Source organism: Oxyura jamaicensis, chromosome 4 (assembly GCF_011077185.1).
Source record: "Oxyura jamaicensis isolate SHBP4307 breed ruddy duck chromosome 4, BPBGC_Ojam_1.0, whole genome shotgun sequence".
Lineage (NCBI taxonomy): Eukaryota > Metazoa > Chordata > Aves > Anseriformes > Anatidae > Oxyura > Oxyura jamaicensis.
The window spans coordinates 72,665,989-72,683,956 of record NC_048896.1 but is presented as its reverse complement, the minus strand read 5'-3'; the positions used below and the strand labels follow the sequence as shown (position 1 = coordinate 72,683,956).

Below are 17,968 nucleotides of genomic sequence, written 5' to 3'. Positions count from 1 at the left end.
AATGGGGAACCGGTCTTACTGTTGTTGCAGAAGAAGAAAGTAAGGTAGTAATTAGTGAATGAAGGACAAAAACCATTTACACATCAACTTAGGACAAAAGTTGTGGCCAGATTTTCAGAATTATTCAGCTCTCTGTTGTTTCTTAAGTGATTAATGATTGTGTTCTCAGAAAGAGCTTAATCCAAAGCAGTTAAGTTTTAAAATGTGAATCAAAGGGAAGCTTTGCCACTGAGATCACCTGAAAATGTGCCTGCTTCGTGTGAATGCCAACAGGACAATGAAACCCTGTTTTGAAAAAAATCTCTTTGGATTTCTTATTATGTAGGGGTACTTAGTTTAAAGTTCAGATTGATTATTCATCAAGTTAGTTTTATCTGCAAACAGGCTGCAGTTCCATAAGCTAAAACACAGTTTCTGCTCTGTGTTGGAGATTACATATTTCTGGTAAAAAATAAAATGAAATAACAGGAAGTACATTTGAAGGTTTTTGGTGTCAGACCTTACTAGCATGGAAGTTTGATTAACAATAGGAAAATGAAATACTGTGGATGATGATTTTTATGTTGTCATTCATAGGAAATCTTCCTTGGATCCTTAGAACCTTTTTTTTTGTTTCTTGTATACTATTTAGGAGGTGCTCTGTGTGCTAAAAGGCAGCTGTGAGGCTTCTTTTAAAGTTTTGATAAAAATGACCATTGCTCTTGCTTCCAGGTTTCCTGCTCCTTTGTTAGTTGCAAAGCATTCAGTGGGTGTAATAAAAGGCTTTTGGTAGACTATTTCATCTCTTATGTATAGAGGCCTGTGGGAGTTGGAAGACATTTGCTGACAGATTTTTGTGTATTAGTAGCCAATATCATTGGTTTGGTAACCGTAGAAAAGGATAATTCACAGTGTAAGCAGAACCTATGTTAGATTTATGCTTGAAATACAAGAAGTAAATTTTGATCATACTGAGTTTGTGATTTTTTTCAGGGAAGATTAAAAATGTCCACTGTAAATACAATGTTAGGCATCAGAACGTCAGCATTGAGGTTACAATGACAAACAGCTCTTCCGCAGGGTGACTGCTGGTGTATAATCAGTGAGCCAAATGGCACTGCACCCAAGGTTTTCTGCTATGAAAGCCAGACCTCAGGTGCAGGCACTGCAGTCTGCAATTTATTCCTCAGTCAAGGAACTTAAGCTCTTGAGCTCAAACTCACAGTAAATATGGTCAGACACAAAGTTATGTTTATAGAAGAGAGTAAATTCTGCCTTACTGAGGGGGTAAGGTTTGGTAACAATGGAGATGACGTGGTCTTGGCAGTAAGGCTATTTCACCCCTGATGTTACAGATGTGGTTTTTGATTCTTCAGTGAGATTAAAAATTCTGTCTCTCTTCTCTCCATATAGTGTCAAGAGACTGAGGATTTGATATGTTAAATATTTAGACACAAATAGACAGTTGATGGCCGAGTCAACCTTGCTTTTACAAAATCAAAATTGAAAAAGCAACCCTATGTCTATAGGATCTCTTTTTATTTCCCCTTATTATTTATCTATAATTTGAAATTTGAACAATAATGTAATAATGAGAGAAGCAAAACGTAATGAAGCAAACAGAATCCAACTGCAAGAGACCAGAAGAGAATGAATCTGTTAGAGGCACAGTGTGAAAAATCTGAGCAGCATCAGTGTAAGCAGAAGTAATTTCATATTTATGCTGAAAGTAGGGTGGATAGTAGCTGTAGCATCCTGATTTTTTCTGTGAGCAGCAGCCTAGCCATCTGGTTGAAACACGTAGTGCCTAGAATTGGATAAGGGAAGCGAGCTACAGCATAATCTCCATAGTGAAGACGTTTTAAAGATTTTAGAAGACATCCAGCAGTTGTGTGAATGCCATAATTGCCATATTTAACATTGTTTTGAAATTCAGTGTAGAGCTTTATCTTCTGTGTTTAAAAGCTCTTTCTTGTTCTTCTGAATGCTATAATCCAATCTGCCATAGTCTCTCTCAGTGAGTAACATAATTTTACTTTATCAAATCATACCTATTTGTTTAAAAAATTGACTTAGAAAGCAATTAACCCTTATCCTTATTATGCTATGGCGCCATACCGAGCACATGGGGTTGGTTTTAGAATAGCAGCTTTTATGTGGTAGTATTCTTGTAAAGCTGAAAGTGAAAGTGAATATAAAACCGCCACGCAGCAGAAACTTGCTAATCCTTTTGGCATTCATCTTCAAACCAGGTATTTGCTCAGAGCAGCCTGGTTGTTTTTCTCACCCAACAACCTTATGGGATTTTAATGAAGTACCATATTAGCAAAATTATTATACTTCGCATAATTTTGCTACGCTATTGTCTAAAAATAAAGCCTTTCTTTTAATGTGTTATTATGTTGCCTATTGTATTTATTAACTTGCAGAGATTCTTAATTTTTCATGGGTGTCCTGTTGTCTTTTTCAGGAAACGTTAACTAGCAAGCTTCTGCTGTTTTACATGTGCATATTTTCTAAGTACAAGTGGTTTAAAAAGCAAAACTAAATAAAAAGTTATGGCTACCTAAACTTAAGATCAGTTAGATTGCAATAATTATTTTTTCTGAAGATTTTAGGAAATGTGTTGACAAGTGATTATTCCTTCCTCTATTTATTGCTTCTAAAATGGCTAACTTTAAGGTTATGGTATGAAAATAGAACAGAAGACTCACTTCTTAAATGCCTTCTACTTTTCTATTTTCTTCTACATACATCTGCTGTGTGAGTTATTTAAATATTTTACTTAATGAAAACACAACTATGGGCATGGCAAATACCATATTGGGTGGCTGGTCTTCCCTGGGACAGGATCCTTCTTCCTGGGCAGGAGAACAGGGAGAGGTGCAGCCTGGATGGGGAAATGCAGCTTTCTGCTACCCATGGTGTAGCAGCTGTCTGTGTCTGAATTAAGAGGTGCCAGGAGCTGGGAAAAATTACATCCTGACCTACCACTCATAATATTTTTCTTTTGGCTCAACTCAGGGAACTCAGGATAAATAATATTCACTAATAGACATGTTTACTTTATTGTCCAAATAACTGTTTCAAAATTGTTAAATTAAGGTACTTATAATGTTCTAACTTTGGATTGAGTGTTACTTAAAATTCCATTCCATCGTTAGTTTACTTTGAGTCACTTAACATTTTGCCTCATATTGAGAGTTAAAAAGAATTTGATTTGCCCATTTTCTTTCTGTATAGAAGTCTTTCTCTCTTGCTTTTATTTCATTTTATTTCAGTGATTTTTCTTTTCTTTGTTTGTTTTTGTTTTCCCTGCCTCCCAAGTAAGACGTTAACCTTTGCAGTTTTCTTCTTTATCAGGAAACATATTTATACCTTTCATATTTCTCTTCATTTGAATTTCTTTTTTTTTTTTTTTCATGAGTTTGAGACTTGCATACAAAAGCTACACTGTATTCCAGAGAACAGCACAATGTTGATTAACACAATTATTTTTTAAGATTTTTTGTATTATTTTAACATATACTTTGAAAGTGCTTGGTTTTATTAATAATATCACAAAATTAGTTGCATTTGGCTTGTTGGTTGGTTGGTTTGGTTTTGCTAAGCTGCCCATAAAGCTACCAGTGTCTTTTTTTTTCTGATCTGCCTTTAAGTTGAGAGCGTACCATTACATACAGTATTGCAGATTAAATTAATCTTGACTACTTCAAAGATTGTCATGTACGAAGTTGTTGAAAAAACATACAATAGTGGCCCTAGGGCAGATTATTATTTTTTTTAATAATTGTTCCTTTTCATCATAAGCAAGGCCATATCTTGCAGTTTGTACTTTGGCTGTATTTTTAGGAATGACAAAAGGGCTTTGAGGGTTTTCTCAAAAAACTCAGGGAAGTCCAGTTCTCTTGATGAGTGTGCTAGAACTTTGGGTACCAATACTGCCATCTTGTTTCTTAAAGTTTTGGTTTAAAAATATTTCACTACTTGTGTTGATGTTGTATTGCCAATTCCTGGGTGAACCCTTTGCTGCATTTGCCATTCTTGAGTCCTGTTATATCAACAGTACATAGTATAGCAAATCAGAAATTTTACGCACTTTGTTAGCTGATTGTCCCCATAATTTTCAACTCTTTTAGCTGTCTTGGGTGTCTACCCTATTGTCCTGGTGCAATACAGACTTTAATGACCAGCTGTAGTCACCCTTATTCATGCTAAGCACTATCTGCATCTAGAGCCACAATAACAACCTCAAGCATCTCTAGCAAGATTTTGGAGTCCTTTGGTTCTCTCCTGTTGCCGTAGATGACTTCGGGTTGGAAGGTGTTAGCTTTCCACCCATACGGGCAGCTATCCCCAGGGCCCTCAGAGGGCGTTCATCTGGCCCTGGCCGAGCAGCCAGAGCTCAGGGGGGAACGAACGTAGCCTGGCTAAAGCATGGTGGTGTGGACAGCGCTTCACAAACAGGGCAGCTTGTCCACATCCTTTGGAAAGCGTGGCGGTGGGATGGGCAGGTCAAGAAGGGGAACACAACAGTATCTGTTTAGTCAGTATTAATTGCTTTTGTATCATTTAATTAAGGATGCCAAGTACCTATTCCGCTTGTACATGGCACTGAAGCAATACCGAGAAGCTGCCAGGACTGCTATAATAATAGCCAGGGAGGAGCAGTGCTCAGGTAAGCCTTTCTCTTCCTGATATCACAATGTATCTGATGCTACAGCCTTGCAATACTGCAGGTAGCATTATTCATCTAGGATTATACTGTATGATACATCCTGTATAGCCTTAGAACAAATCTGTTCTGTAAATACAAAGTTTTTAATTATATTTAAGTTTAGTTTTGAATTTGAAGTAGCCTTTGTGAAAAGATTGGGACTCGTAACTGTATATTGCATGTTTGGAAAACAGAAAATTATGGAAAATAGCTGCATTCCTTATATTCAAGTAAATTCATTAATGGAATCTAGCTGCTGCTCTGCTTATCATATAGCACAGATGATAGAACTGCAGTTAAACTACATGCAATCAGTTTACCGATCTTTTAGTCTTTGCACATTTAAGCTCTTGATTTTTTTTCAGTAGGAGATATGCGCAGGAGATGTTTTCTGATGATCAGATACCTGTTTACTTAAGCCTTGTTTTCCCCTGAAGTTAGAAACGGAAAAAATAAATAAGCTAATTTTGTTTCTAGTCCTAATTTCTGTCTGCTCCATTAGCTGCGTCTCTCCGTAGCCATGGCGACAGCCCTACCATAACACTGCTCACTTTTCATTTCATGTAAGTTAAGAAAGATATCTCTAAAGGAAAAGTAGCAGCCTCAGGAACAGGACAGTTATGCCCATGCAAATTAACATTTATGGACTGCTCCTTAGCAGTGGGCTGAGCTGGGGGGGAATCTCTTATGCCCTTGAAAAGCATGATTCCCCAATTCATCATAGCAGTAAATAATTCATTTGTGCTAATTATGTAAGGAAGAAATGTAAAGGCTCAGGGGTTTAATTATTCAATTCACTAGCTGCTTTGAATCTGAAAACATATACCTAAAATGCAGTACCCTGTGCTGTATGTCATATGCCCTACCAGTATCGATGTGTTCTGCAGCAGCGTGTGAATAAGCAGTGCATTTTGCTCTGTAAAGTCACCTGTCTTGCAGTAACCATGTCCTCTGCAGAGGCACGGGTTTAGATTTTTCCCTCTTCCTTCAGGAGATTTCAGTGAGTTTGATTTTGAAGTTTTCACCAATATAGTTTATTCTTTTCCTTAAAAATCCATTAAAACTTAAACATAAGTCTGTACTGTTGGGTGTTTCCCTTTGTGTATGCCATTTTATGTTGACCTGAATTTAAGACTGACCATGCAAATGAGAGTCAGTAACGCAGCATGAAAAATTAACACTGTTTTCCAGCAACTAATCCTGGAGTGATACTCAGCTGTCACACCAATCGAGCAGCTTGATTCAATGGTAGTCTGTAACAAAACAAAACAAATTGCTTTGCAGAGATGTACAGAAAAACTGTTGCTGAAACACCTAATTTAGCTGTGTTGGTAAGTCAATGGAATCCTGTGGTTTCTGGAAAACTCGGGGCAGTAACCCTGAAGCAGTATAATCTAGTGAAGTAACACTTAATGTAAATCATTTCTGAAAGGTTTGGGGCTTGTTTGGTTGCAGAGGCAAGGAGATGTCAAAGCAAATGATAAAGTAGAAGTTCGTTACATTAAAATTTAAGCAATAACTTTTAAATATCTGACACTGAAGAACAGAAAAAGGTAACGTGTCGAAGTGCTCTGATACTCTCATAGAACCTTTTCTCTATTGTGGGAGCAATGTATTGGATACAGCATCTTCCATTTTTAAAGTTTTATTATGCAAAATTGCCATCCACATGTGTACTTTGCTAGTGTTTAGATGTCTTCTGCAAGTGTAATTTTTTCATTTAACTCCCTGGCTGATACTGTTTAGGATACTGTGACAAGCAACTGCTTCCGACTTTCCAAAGAAATTGTCATGCAAAGGTTTTGCTCTAAGAGTCAATATAGATTTCTGTCTAGCTTCTTTTTATGAAATTAGTAAATAAATTGTTATGAAAAGTTAATTTTACTGTCCGGTATTGTTTGTTTTTAAGGAAACTACCGAAATGCACACGATGTTCTTTTCAGTATGTATTCAGAATTAAAGACCCAGAAGATTAAAATTCCTTCTGAGATGGCTACAAACCTTATGATTCTACACAGCTATATTTTAGTCAAGGTATTGAACTTAAAAACTGAGCTTGCACATGTTGCACAGTCTCTGATTTATTGAAGTGTACATATAGATGCATACTCTCTGAAGGCTGCAGTTAATTTGCTGTTTGTTGTGTTCCAGGCTCACGTGAAACGTGGAGATCACATGAAGGGAGCGCGTATGCTCATACGTGTAGCCAACAACATCAGCAAGTTCCCGTCACGTAAGTACTGGCAGCATAGAAGAGTTCATTAGCCGTTGTGTTAGAGGTACAGTGTCCTCCTGTGATCTTACTGCACACAGAACTAGTCAGCATGCCCTGCCCTCCTCCACAGGACAGCTCTCCTACATACGGGTTTCTCACCCATCACTGAAAGTGTCCTTAACCACTGTGACTGCAACACTAAGTTGCCTGAGCCACACACAAATCTCAGGATCATATGTAACGAACTGATCGATTCTGTGACATTATCACAAGGTTTTAATCAGGCTTCTTTTGAAAAATATAATTTTTTGTTATATTTTCTCTGATACCACTGTGTGCAGATTCCTGTCACATTCGACCACAGTACTGACAGCAAGTGCATCTGTCTTCGTGTGCACACAGGCCCTTCTCTGTGTCACAGGTCAGCCTGTCCTTTCAGTTAATTCCTGGTCAGTAGTAATCCCAGTTTGTTTTATCTTTTTACAGCCAGTGTTCACAAATACTTCATTACAAATTATGTCTTTAAACAGCGTAGTCCAGACTTGTGAGAAACTATTGTAATCAAAACGTTCCTGCTGCCAGGCTGAGCTTCAGAAGTGCAAGGCAGTGAGAGGTGAAAACATCATTTTTTTGGTTACGGGAATTGCAGATGGGCGCAACTGTGCACTGTGAGACCAATACTGTCATTTTTCATCAATACTTGTTAAGTCCTAGTAGCTCAAAGGTTTTCAACATTAATATTGGTAAATAAATATTTGGTATTATTTCATTTTGTTGCAGACATCGTACCAATTTTGACTTCAACAGTAATTGAGTGTCACAGAGCAGGACTGAAGAACTCAGCCTTCAATTTTGCTGCCATGTTGATGAGACCTGAGTATCGAAATAAAATAGATCCGAAATACAAAAAGAAAATTGAAGCAATGGTCAGGTGAGCAGTGTTAATCTGCTTTCAGGTGTACCCAATATCAAGGTTTTACTTGCAATGTTATTTTTGCTCCTAAAGTCTATGGTCTAAAGGCTTGCCCCGGCTCCCCCTACCCCTTATATTTTCTTGTCATTTGGTCTCACAGTTCTTCGGGAATTCTTTGATGCTGACTCATATTAAGTCTCAATATTACTTATGAGCTGGCATCAACATCGTATTTTATGAGCATGCTGAACAGAGAATTGTCCTGTGAGAACCATTTATCCCATCCTGCTTAGTGTCTTTTAACCATTTTGTTTTCAATTCATGCACGGTCCATCCCTACTGCTTGTTAGTATTCCTAGAAAATTCCAGGAAGCTTCTAAAAATAGGACATCAATTTTACATGTTGTGTTGACTTGTCCTTAGTATATCATGCTTATCCATACCTCAGATTTCCTAAGTGGAGACAAAAGAAATGGCCACTGCAAGGGACATGCTTAGGTTAATTGTATGTGAAAGCAGTTTCCCTACAAACTATCAAGATAGCATGGGAGGCCACCTAATTGTCTCAAAAATTCCTAGGTTAAACATTAGAAATAATGTATCCCATTCATTGCTAATATGAAAACATGCTAAAAGTGAATCTAAATTATTTATCTATGAATATGCCTTAGAACATTAAACATGAAGGCCACATAAAAGACCTGAAAAAAAAAGAAAAAATAATTCCTTCTCTTCCACATTCCTTTAACCAAGGTACGGGATGTCTGGATCCAGCCTGGCATTCTGGCAAACAGTTGAAGAAAGCAAGCTTGTTATGCGGTATTGGCACAGCAGGATTGCAGTTTTAATTCTTGTTACTTTGTGACCAGCAGCTTTGAAAGAAAGATATCAAAGTATTGTGATATGTTAGGGCTTTAAAAGAAAAAAAGTTACGTTGTTTACAGTTAGACTAAAGACTGACCCCTTTCTGACTTTATGTAATGGTGATGAAGCTCAGGTGATAATTGCAGGAAATTATCTGGTAGAATAGAAAATAGCAACTGGAAGCCATGCAGCTAACTAAAAGGAAAAACACTTGCTAAGTATCAAAAGCATTGTAAAACATCTTTGTTTGAGTTCAGAGCTTGAATTTTTAGTCACACTGCTGCCTTACTTCTAGACGGCCCGACACTACTGAGGCAGAAGAGCCGACGACAGCCTGTCCGCATTGCGCGTTCCAGCTCCCCGAGTGCGAACTCCTTTGTCCCGGGTGCAAAAACAGCCTGCCTTACTGCATTGCAACTGTGAGTGCTGCTGGTGATGATGAGCACAAAGCTTTTTTTTTTTTTAAATCCTTCTAGGTGTTAAAAATAGAACCTTCACTTTGCTAGTAGTTTCAAGCTGAGGTTTGTTTGCTTTTTCCAAGCTGTTACCACGAGTGAAACTCGTGTTCAGCTATCAATGAAGGAACACTCAGCAGTGTCCTTGGCTGCCACCTACACGGTGCCATCCCATAAGGCTGACAGTAAAAATCAGAGTGGTTCTGGGAGGCTTCACCTCCCTGAGGCAGTGGCTCATGTGCCAGGACTGCCCTGACCGCCCATCACATGCAGAGTTGGGTGCAGCGGGTGCACGGCAGAGCATTAGTGGTGGATGTAGGAGTTCCCTTTTGGTCTTTGGGCAGGTGCTGGGGGAAGGCACAGCTCTCCTCCCCTGAACGTCAAGTGGCCAGCACTGCTTTTATAAACGGGACAGGCTCCTCCAAACTCCACTTTTAGCAATGCCCCGACTGTAACAGAAGTCTGGGGCACTTCCAAGGTTAAGTAATGGTTGGGTATTTCAGTCCTACTGATCCTAACAGAAATGAGAAGCCCTGAAACTTCTGTTTCAGGATTCTTTACAGTATATTGAAGAGGCATGGAGTACATTTCCCAACGGAAGAGCCATGCCTCTCAGTGTTACCAATATCATTACAAATTCTTTACACTGAGGTTAGCTACTGCGTAACACTCTTTAACAAGGTTGAAGTGATTTGTCACACTAGAATTACAGAATAATCACAGATTAACTCCAACATTCAGTGCCTGCTTAAGTAAACATTCTTTATTAAAACTAAAGAATCAGTCTTACAAAAGATATTAATAGCTCTTTCTTAAACTATTGGATTAGCAGAATATTACGATCAGTATATTTCAGAAGCACTATCTTAAGGGGAAAAAAACACATTTTTAAATACACAGCTTAGCAAGCCAAAAACCAAAGTACACATTCAGGTACATTTCATGTAATTAGGCTGTCTCTTAGTTATAGCTCAATTACATCACAGGTATTTGTAACATGAGGACAGCAGAATTTTCTAGTATCTTTTGAAAGCATCAAAAGAGTTTACTGTTGCATATCATATTAGAGCATAAATGGCTGAATACAGCTCAAGGCACTGTTGCGCGTTATAATGTTGACCAACCTCTATAAGAATTATCTGTGTAAAGAGCAAATTGGAAACCATACCAAAAAAAAAGGAAATCTCTGCTTCAAGGGGTGAGTCTCAGGACTGCCACTATGCTTGCTGACTGACAGTCAAATGCAACCCCCTGGGCTCAGGTAATGCGGCTTGGGGACATTTTTTGAATGTCACATAAAAAAAAAAATCTCTGAATTTACAAACAACCCTCCCTCTGCAGATTTACAAATAGCATTATAAAATTGCCAAACTAAAATAAAGTGGTAATTTAATACTTTAAAAAAAAAGAAATACAAATCACAATGAAAATGCTGTCTCATTCAGGGCTTTTTCTAGTCACAGAACTTAAACAGTAAGTAACACTATTATGGTGGGGTTGTTGTGGTGTTTTTGTTTTTAAATTCTTCAAGACCTTTAGCATGCCCTTTAGCATGCTGTTGCTGAGACTTTCTCACAGTAACAGATCGACACCTCAGCGCCCAGTCTGCCAGGACAGTACATACCCTTTAATAGCGTTGCCTTTGTGTGCAGGGCCGGCACATGGTACAAGATGACTGGACAGTCTGCCCCCACTGTGACTTTCCTGCCCTCTATTCAGAATTCAAGAAGTAAGTTGGGATTTTGGGGATTTATTTCATTTTTTCTGTTGATGGATTCCAATGTTAGTTTGCTCATAGTTTAGCAGCAAACAGTTTTCTTTGGTACTTAAAAAAAAAAAAAAAAAAAGAAAGCCTCTGAGGGTGGGGAGAAACCCCTTGCTTGAGCATGTCATCAAACATACTTCCAGAACATTACTTTCTAGTGAACCAGGCACAGCAGCAGCCACCAAAACAAAAATACGCACACGCTACCACAACTCCCACTACTGGTCCCTAACACCAATGTGTGTGGGAATGGCCTTGGACATGCTGTTCTGCAGTCAGGAACTGCTTCTCCAGAAACTACATTCCAACCCCGATGCTTTGTTTGTGCTCTGCCACATTTTCCTCATGCCCCCATAAACAGCAGCGACCTTCCTATTGCAATGTTAGTTCTCAAATGGTTAAGAAAAAAACTTTTCTCCACCTAGACAGAAGCACAAGGCATTGCTCTAGCCTTTATTTTTACGTTGTATAGGTTACAGGTTTGCTTGTGTTAGAACTACCCTTTGATCTGTCATCCTTCTTTTAAAACAGCATGTTACAGAGTGAGAATATATGTCCAATGTGTTCTGAAAGAATTAACATTGTTCATCTTAAGAAAATAACTGACTGCACACAGTACCTCAAACAGGAAGACATGGACCAGTAAGTTCAGGTACGTACAAGAGACGGTGCTTGTGTTGTATTGGGTTTGGGTTCTTTTGCTTGCTTGTTTTTGTTTAATGGGGCTTATTCTAGAAGACCTTTGAAGTCTTCCCCAGCAAGGAAAGCTCAGTGTTCCAAGAATTTAACTTAAAGCCTAGGCCTCTATCCCTCAGATCACTGAGATGCAGATTTGTCACATTTGCACTCAACTACACACAGCCCAGTAGTTTTTGCAACTGCAAGTAACCTAGCTGTTCTATCATTCCCAGTGTGAGGCTTTGGAACCAGTTTACCTTTATGACCAGGTTATCAGCTACAGCAGTCTGGTTTGATGCCTTCCTGAACACCAGCTGTGTTTTAGTAGCACAGGGAGCAGTTTGAAGATCTCAGCAAATCCTTCTACAGATCAGCCATCAGATTTTAGGAGGATGGGAGGAGGGAAGAGCTAACTAGAAGGAACAGAGCTGAAATGCAGGTTACATGATCTTACGCTGTAGGGCTTCCTTAATAGAGAAACAATCTGTACAGTAAGTTCCAAACATATTTAACACGGAAGCTATCACAGGATAACAGCAACATAGTATTGGCTTGACATGCTTACTTCAAAGAATAAAACCAAGGCTTTGTCTGTACTGCACACCTGGATCCCGTAGATTGGTTTTGTTGAACTGGTAACTGAAAATGCATGAACAAAGTTCTCCATTTATTTAACTGTAACAGTTGAAGGCTGATGTATTGGTGCAGATACCTTATATGAAAACTTAGCTACAAAGACAAAGTAACAGGAAGTGCTATTGTGAATTTATATATATACACACACGCACCATACTAACCTTATTTTTGCATTTTTAATCACTTTTTTCTATTTGCTCACAGAAGATTGTGTAGTTTGCTACCAGTCTTCATTGTGGGGTATGACTAACAGTTTGTTTGTTTTCAGAACAGCCTGTTTTGTTCAGCAAGCTGCAAGGAACTCTATCACTGCATTACGCATTTTCTCCACTGGGATTTAACAACAACCATATCACTTCTATTTTGTGATAATCTGTAAATATTTAGCTTTTGATAAATTTTGTACTTTGATTTATTATAGTAATAAACCCCATTGATTAAATTAAGATCTTACCAAGCACAACTTACATTTCATCTGCACCAAAGGCAAGGGGCACCGTGTGATGTGGGTGGCAGAAGACCAGAGTGTTCTCTTATCCAACATCAAGTGAGTTTTTAATCACTAATTTCTATTTAACAGTGTCTGTTAAACAGTTCTTAGTAGTTAGATACTCTGTTCTCGCTTTGATTAAAGATAAAACATTTAGTTCCAAACTTTGAAGAGGCAGTGCTTACATCCCTCACTGCTTTTCTGCGTCTCTAAGCAAAAGTAAAGCTAGGGGAAAAAAATATAACCACATCCTGACAGATGCAGAAAAGCCAGAACCTCAAAAGGAAAGGAGAGAGACAAATATTCCAGGAACTTAAGCAAGATTTTAAAAAAAACTTGTGTGAAACACCTTTTATTGTAATCTTATATACTGCTTAATTCCTATAATGTACAAATACGCAAATCAGATTTTTTGCATCATGTACTATTTACAAGATTTCACCACATAATAACAGGGGATTTATAAAAAATGGAAGTCCTAGGAAGACTTAGCAAAAACACCAGGAAACTAAGTATCACATCTGTATCATGTTCATGCACCCTGCCTTTGTTTTATAAGAACATTTATAGCTTGTAACGTAGCATGTTAAGAGTAAGTACAGCACTGCATAGTGTGAGAATAAGTAGCTACATCACCTCTATAAGAGGAGCATTTTCAACGCGCTGGTTCTACTTTCCCAGCTACATCCCTGGAGCATTCATGTTCCTGACAGAAGTTAGATAAGCAAAGCCACATCCAGAGCAAGATTGTTTTTAATGTCTTGTTTTCTCCTTCCTTTTCCCTTCTTTTTTTGTTGGTTCTTCATTTTTCTCTCTTTTTGGCAGCTTGGAAGACTTCGCCTTTTTTTGCTACAAACAAAGTGGACAGTTTAAAATGCAGCTGTAACCTGACAAAAAGCATGTGTCAAAAATGCAATCAATGGGGGAAAATGCGGGGGGAGGGGGAATTTATCCATCTCTCCCCTCCCCTTCCAGGGATCACAACTTTTTTTTTAGTTAACTAAAATGTCTAAAATGTGTGGTAGTTTAGCACTGAGGAAACTAAGTCACCTTAATCATCGCATCGCTTTCAACACTGTCTTGCTCATCCTCATCAGACTGGATCTCATCCACATTCAGGTCTTCACTCAGTTCAGAGGTTGCCAAAGATCCTGACTGCCTTTTAGATGTCTTCACAGAATTAAGGGAATACGGAGTCAGATGTGCCTCTTTGTTGTAGGCACGTGTAAAGGCAGCTTTGACCTGTGAGGTGGTAAGGAGACACGGAGCATTAGCTTAGCTAACCAACTCTCTAGCCAAGAGTCTACATCACCTTTCCTTTGGGGTGATGTGACCCAAAGGCTTTTTTTTTTTTTTTTTTTTTTACAAAAGGATACAGGAAAGCATTCAAGAGCAGTGCAAGAAGCTGATACAGCTTGCAGTCAGGAGCCTGCATGCAGGAAGCACCTGCACAATCCTGCTTTCCCTTTCCCTTCTGTTCCACTTCCCACTATGCCCCCAACACAGCTGACTCCCAGTGATCCTCTACCTCAGGGGCAGCATGAAAGGCTGCTGAATCAAGCACAGCCTTTATCTTTTAGGACATGTCCCCAAACCCTTAGTAGCATGCCTGAGAGCTGAGCTGCCAAGGCCTTCCATGGTCTCAAGTTATAGTTAATAAGATTATTTATTTGCATCTTCCCCAGCTTCAGCCTTTCAACAGCATATCCATACCATGACTATCATTGTAAAATTTCTTTTTAAAATATGTAAGATAAGGAAAAGAATTTACTAGTTTTTTTTTTTTTTTTACCTTGGGATCCAGCTTTGAAAAAGGACTGGGTTTGCCTCCCCACATGCTGATTTCCATGATATTTTCAATGTCTTCTTTCATCAGGCAGTAAGAGTCCATGAAAGCTATAGCTTGTTGTACACCATCTGCTCCAAAGTCTTTCAAAGGTTGGACAAGTGCATCCCGCAGATAAGACAAATACTCCATGTTTACTGTCCTCTTGCACATCTGCGTTCTTTGTCAAATTGAAAGAGAGAAGTAAATCTCTACAGCAACTGACAGCTCGCTTCTAAACGCAACGAACCTGTAGGTGGGCTCTCACCAAATGGATAATCAGCTGCCTTAAGAGTTAACTGCAAGCTGAGTTGTGCCATTTCTTTTGCAATACCTGGATTAGGGATAACCTGGTGCAAGGAATTCAGCACCCAAGAACACCAAAGAAAGTCTGGGGAATCATAAAATGGCTCTGGTTGGAAGAGACCTTAAAGATAATCTGTAGTTCTAACCTTCCTGCCATGGGCAGGGATAATACAACCCAACATAAAACAAAAGAAGGGAAAAAGTCTCCAAAAAGAGTCAGTTAACTATACTAGAAGGGCCCGCAGTCCAGATTAATGCTAAGAAAATGTCACCAACAACACAAGGGTATTCCTAGAATATACATTTAAACTTGTACCAAGTGCAGGAAAGAATTACTGGTAGGCAATGAGCTACAGGAAAACCAGATATCCCTACTGATATAAACCAGAAAAGAAGAGTCAGTACTACCTGAGACTCATGTGCATTGCCAGTTCTTGGACAATACGTTCGTGTTTGCCTGTTGATGAAAATTTCCCCAGCCAGCTGGGAAAGACAGGAAACTGGGACATGTAACCTCTCATCAGCTCCCCAGGGAGAACACTCGAATAAATAGCCTGAAAAAAGAGTAACATACATGCCAAACTTAAATCACAACGAATTTAGTCTGACACCAAGACATACTACTCCACTTGTTTCATTGAAAGTAGGTAGGTGAATACAGACAGCTCCTGACTACACAGCGAGTTTTAAGAGAACCTTGCTTGTTTCTCTTCTACATTCTACCATTTTTAGGTTACAGCTTCATCTCTTGTACTACCCTATTTGTTATGTTCTAAAATAGCTGTGAAGTGGTCTGGGTTTTTAAAAGCCTTTATTTAAAATGGCTTGTTTCTCCTGTCCAGTTCCAAGTACAGTCACACAGACAGCTGACTTCACACAAACAAGTGCTATCCTCTCCAGTAGACAGACGTGGTGAGGGAGATATTTCAAAAGAACACAACTACGTAGAGATCTCTAGTACAAAGCTACACTAGCAACTTGTCTACTTGGACCTGCACTAAGCAGGGAGAGCATGCACTTTGTGACCTCCTGAGGTCCTTTCCAGCTTTATCTATCATACATTCTCTGGTGCCAGACATGAGCCTTTAAGCACAAATCTTGCCACTGAAAGAGGTACAGTGAAGAAGCTTCAGTCCTCTGTACTTTAGGAAAAATACTGTCCTGGTAAAAGGCTGGAATAGGAAACAAAACCAGTAGGCTTGTAACCATGTGTCAGAATTTGTACATACCACACGTTCCCACACTTTATAAAGAAGGTTTAAGCTTTTCAATGTTTCAGAGACTTCATTTAATGAGACAGCATGGGTTCAACCTTGTGCTTATGTGGAAACTCCTCTACTCTCCAGCAGAACAGAAGAATACTACATGAAGTATGAGCTATAATAGGTCATGAAATTACACTGAAACCTCAGTTTTGAGGGATCAGCCTTGTATACTGCACAGCCATACCATAAAGCACAGCCATACCATAAAGCACACAAAATGAGCATTGAACAGTCACCTGTGTTGGTAGAAGGTTCCAGTTTTGCTTGCTACGAATCTGTTTGTCCACTAGGTCACCATCACATATACTATCAGCTGCTCTACTCAAGAGCATCAAGTGCTTTTTCAGATCTCCTCTGAAGAAAAAAAAAGTTGATTTTATTACATAGCAGAAATATCCAGATAGATAGTTTTTAGTCTAATTTTACTCCTCGGCATGAAACTCTGGCAATTTAAGGTATAGACTAACTCACCCAGCAGCTGCCGGTTTCACATGTACATAGTTCTCTTGGACAAAAAGAGGTGCTAGGGAATAGTCATGGAAGAAAAGGTCGGATTTGTCTATAAGAGACATACGAGAAGCTTCCTCTCCAGCAGCAAAAACCTTCCGGACAACGTCAAAAGGGCCCTAAGTAAATATTTCAAGAAGTCACTCAGTTGCAAGTCAAACACTAAGACACAGCACAGAATTACTACAGTGATTGCACCCAACAGTATCTGGACTCAGCAGTACAAGCTCAATGTTCTTTATTCTACATTTAAATGTACTTTATGAATAGTGCTTTGCCTGTTTTGAGAACTGAGTTTTACTTTTGACGTTAAATTTCTCCTAAGGGAGGAATCAAAGTGTGAAGTATGAGCTTCATGATTACATCTTACTTAGAAGCCCAGTGTATCAAAAATATACTCAGTCCTGGACTTACTGCTCTTCAACTGTCTGTGGCAAGCTTGACATGTACTCAAAGCATTAGTCAGTTCTTTGTATCTAGGCTATTAGCACTTTATTTCAGAAGATGTCTATAAAGCCCAGTATTTATATCAAAATATCACAAATAAAAGCCAGTCCAGTATTTTACACTCACCAGTTTGATATCCTTTTTAGCTCTGCTGGCATCTGTTTTGGCCTCATCATAAGTCAATGATTTATCTTTTGCACACCACATATTAAGATTATGCAAAACCTGTAGAACAAGAGTGACAATTTGGTAGCATAAAAGCACTTAAATGAAAGACTAAGACTTGAGCAGAAAAAAAGCAGGATCCCTATACCTAATACTATCATTCAAATACCACACTGAAGTCAAGGACTTCTTCATACTTCTCTGAATTGATAATGCTGAACCGGCACTGACCTGTCTGATGTCTTGATTGGCTGCCAGGATTATCTCATGCATAGCAGGTGGTGGAATTTTTAAGCCTTCTTTATACGCAATAGACATCATGGCACCCTGTAACACATACAATTCTCTGAGAAATTGTCACCAGAGAATTCCCATTAATTCTTTTCACCTACAGAACACATTGACACAGAGAGTTGCATTTTTTCCTTTTTTTGAATCAAATATAGTTTAAATAGTTTTCTTTCAAAATAGAAATCAGCCCTTCTCATTGGTATAAAAAACGTAAAACGTAAAAAAACCATAAACGATCATCTAAAAAAAAAATCTTTGGATGTATTTAAGATAGTCTTCTTAATCTGAAAGGCTTTGTAATCCTTGAGTCTTTCTTCCCAAAGAATTAGACAACCCAGCTGGTAAAGCAGAGATACTCAGTGAAATAATCCATTAAGTTTCAAGCAATATTTCCAATTCTGTATGATTTCTGCCACATGGAGACAGAAGTTGCTGATGGTAATTCAGTGT

General features: G+C 38.7%; 2 protein-coding genes and 1 long non-coding RNA gene across 3 annotated transcripts in view; 2 read left to right on the top strand and 1 right to left on the bottom strand.

Moving 5' to 3' along the window:
- WDR19 (WD repeat domain 19) overlaps positions 1-12,943 on the top strand; it is a 40,405-nt gene extending 27,462 nt beyond the window's left edge. Inside the window, exons 30-37 of the mRNA XM_035325994.1 lie at positions 4,561-4,657; positions 6,606-6,730; positions 6,848-6,929; positions 7,692-7,842; positions 8,984-9,107; positions 10,796-10,872; positions 11,440-11,560; positions 12,491-12,943. Of these exons, the coding sequence (XP_035181885.1) occupies positions 4,561-4,657; positions 6,606-6,730; positions 6,848-6,929; positions 7,692-7,842; positions 8,984-9,107; positions 10,796-10,872; positions 11,440-11,554 (771 nt within the window). The 3' untranslated portion in view covers positions 11,555-11,560; positions 12,491-12,943. The remainder of the gene's footprint in view (positions 1-4,560; positions 4,658-6,605; positions 6,731-6,847; positions 6,930-7,691; positions 7,843-8,983; positions 9,108-10,795; positions 10,873-11,439; positions 11,561-12,490) is intronic.
- LOC118166827 lies at positions 9,833-10,448 on the top strand. Its single transcript, XR_004750741.1, has 2 exons — positions 9,833-10,341; positions 10,381-10,448. It is a non-coding gene; the product is annotated as an uncharacterized LOC118166827 (long non-coding RNA).
- A 97-nt stretch (positions 12,944-13,040) lies between the features above and the next one.
- The window catches only part of RFC1 (replication factor C subunit 1), a 35,908-nt gene continuing 30,980 nt past the window's right edge, over positions 13,041-17,968 (bottom strand). The window contains exons 18-25 of the mRNA XM_035325996.1: positions 17,459-17,554; positions 17,189-17,287; positions 16,580-16,734; positions 16,345-16,462; positions 15,252-15,397; positions 14,505-14,718; positions 13,763-13,954; positions 13,041-13,561 (exon numbers count right to left, since the gene is read on the bottom strand). Coding sequence (XP_035181887.1) covers positions 13,466-13,561; positions 13,763-13,954; positions 14,505-14,718; positions 15,252-15,397; positions 16,345-16,462; positions 16,580-16,734; positions 17,189-17,287; positions 17,459-17,554 — 1,116 coding nt within the window. The 3' untranslated portion in view covers positions 13,041-13,465. The remainder of the gene's footprint in view (positions 13,562-13,762; positions 13,955-14,504; positions 14,719-15,251; positions 15,398-16,344; positions 16,463-16,579; positions 16,735-17,188; positions 17,288-17,458; positions 17,555-17,968) is intronic.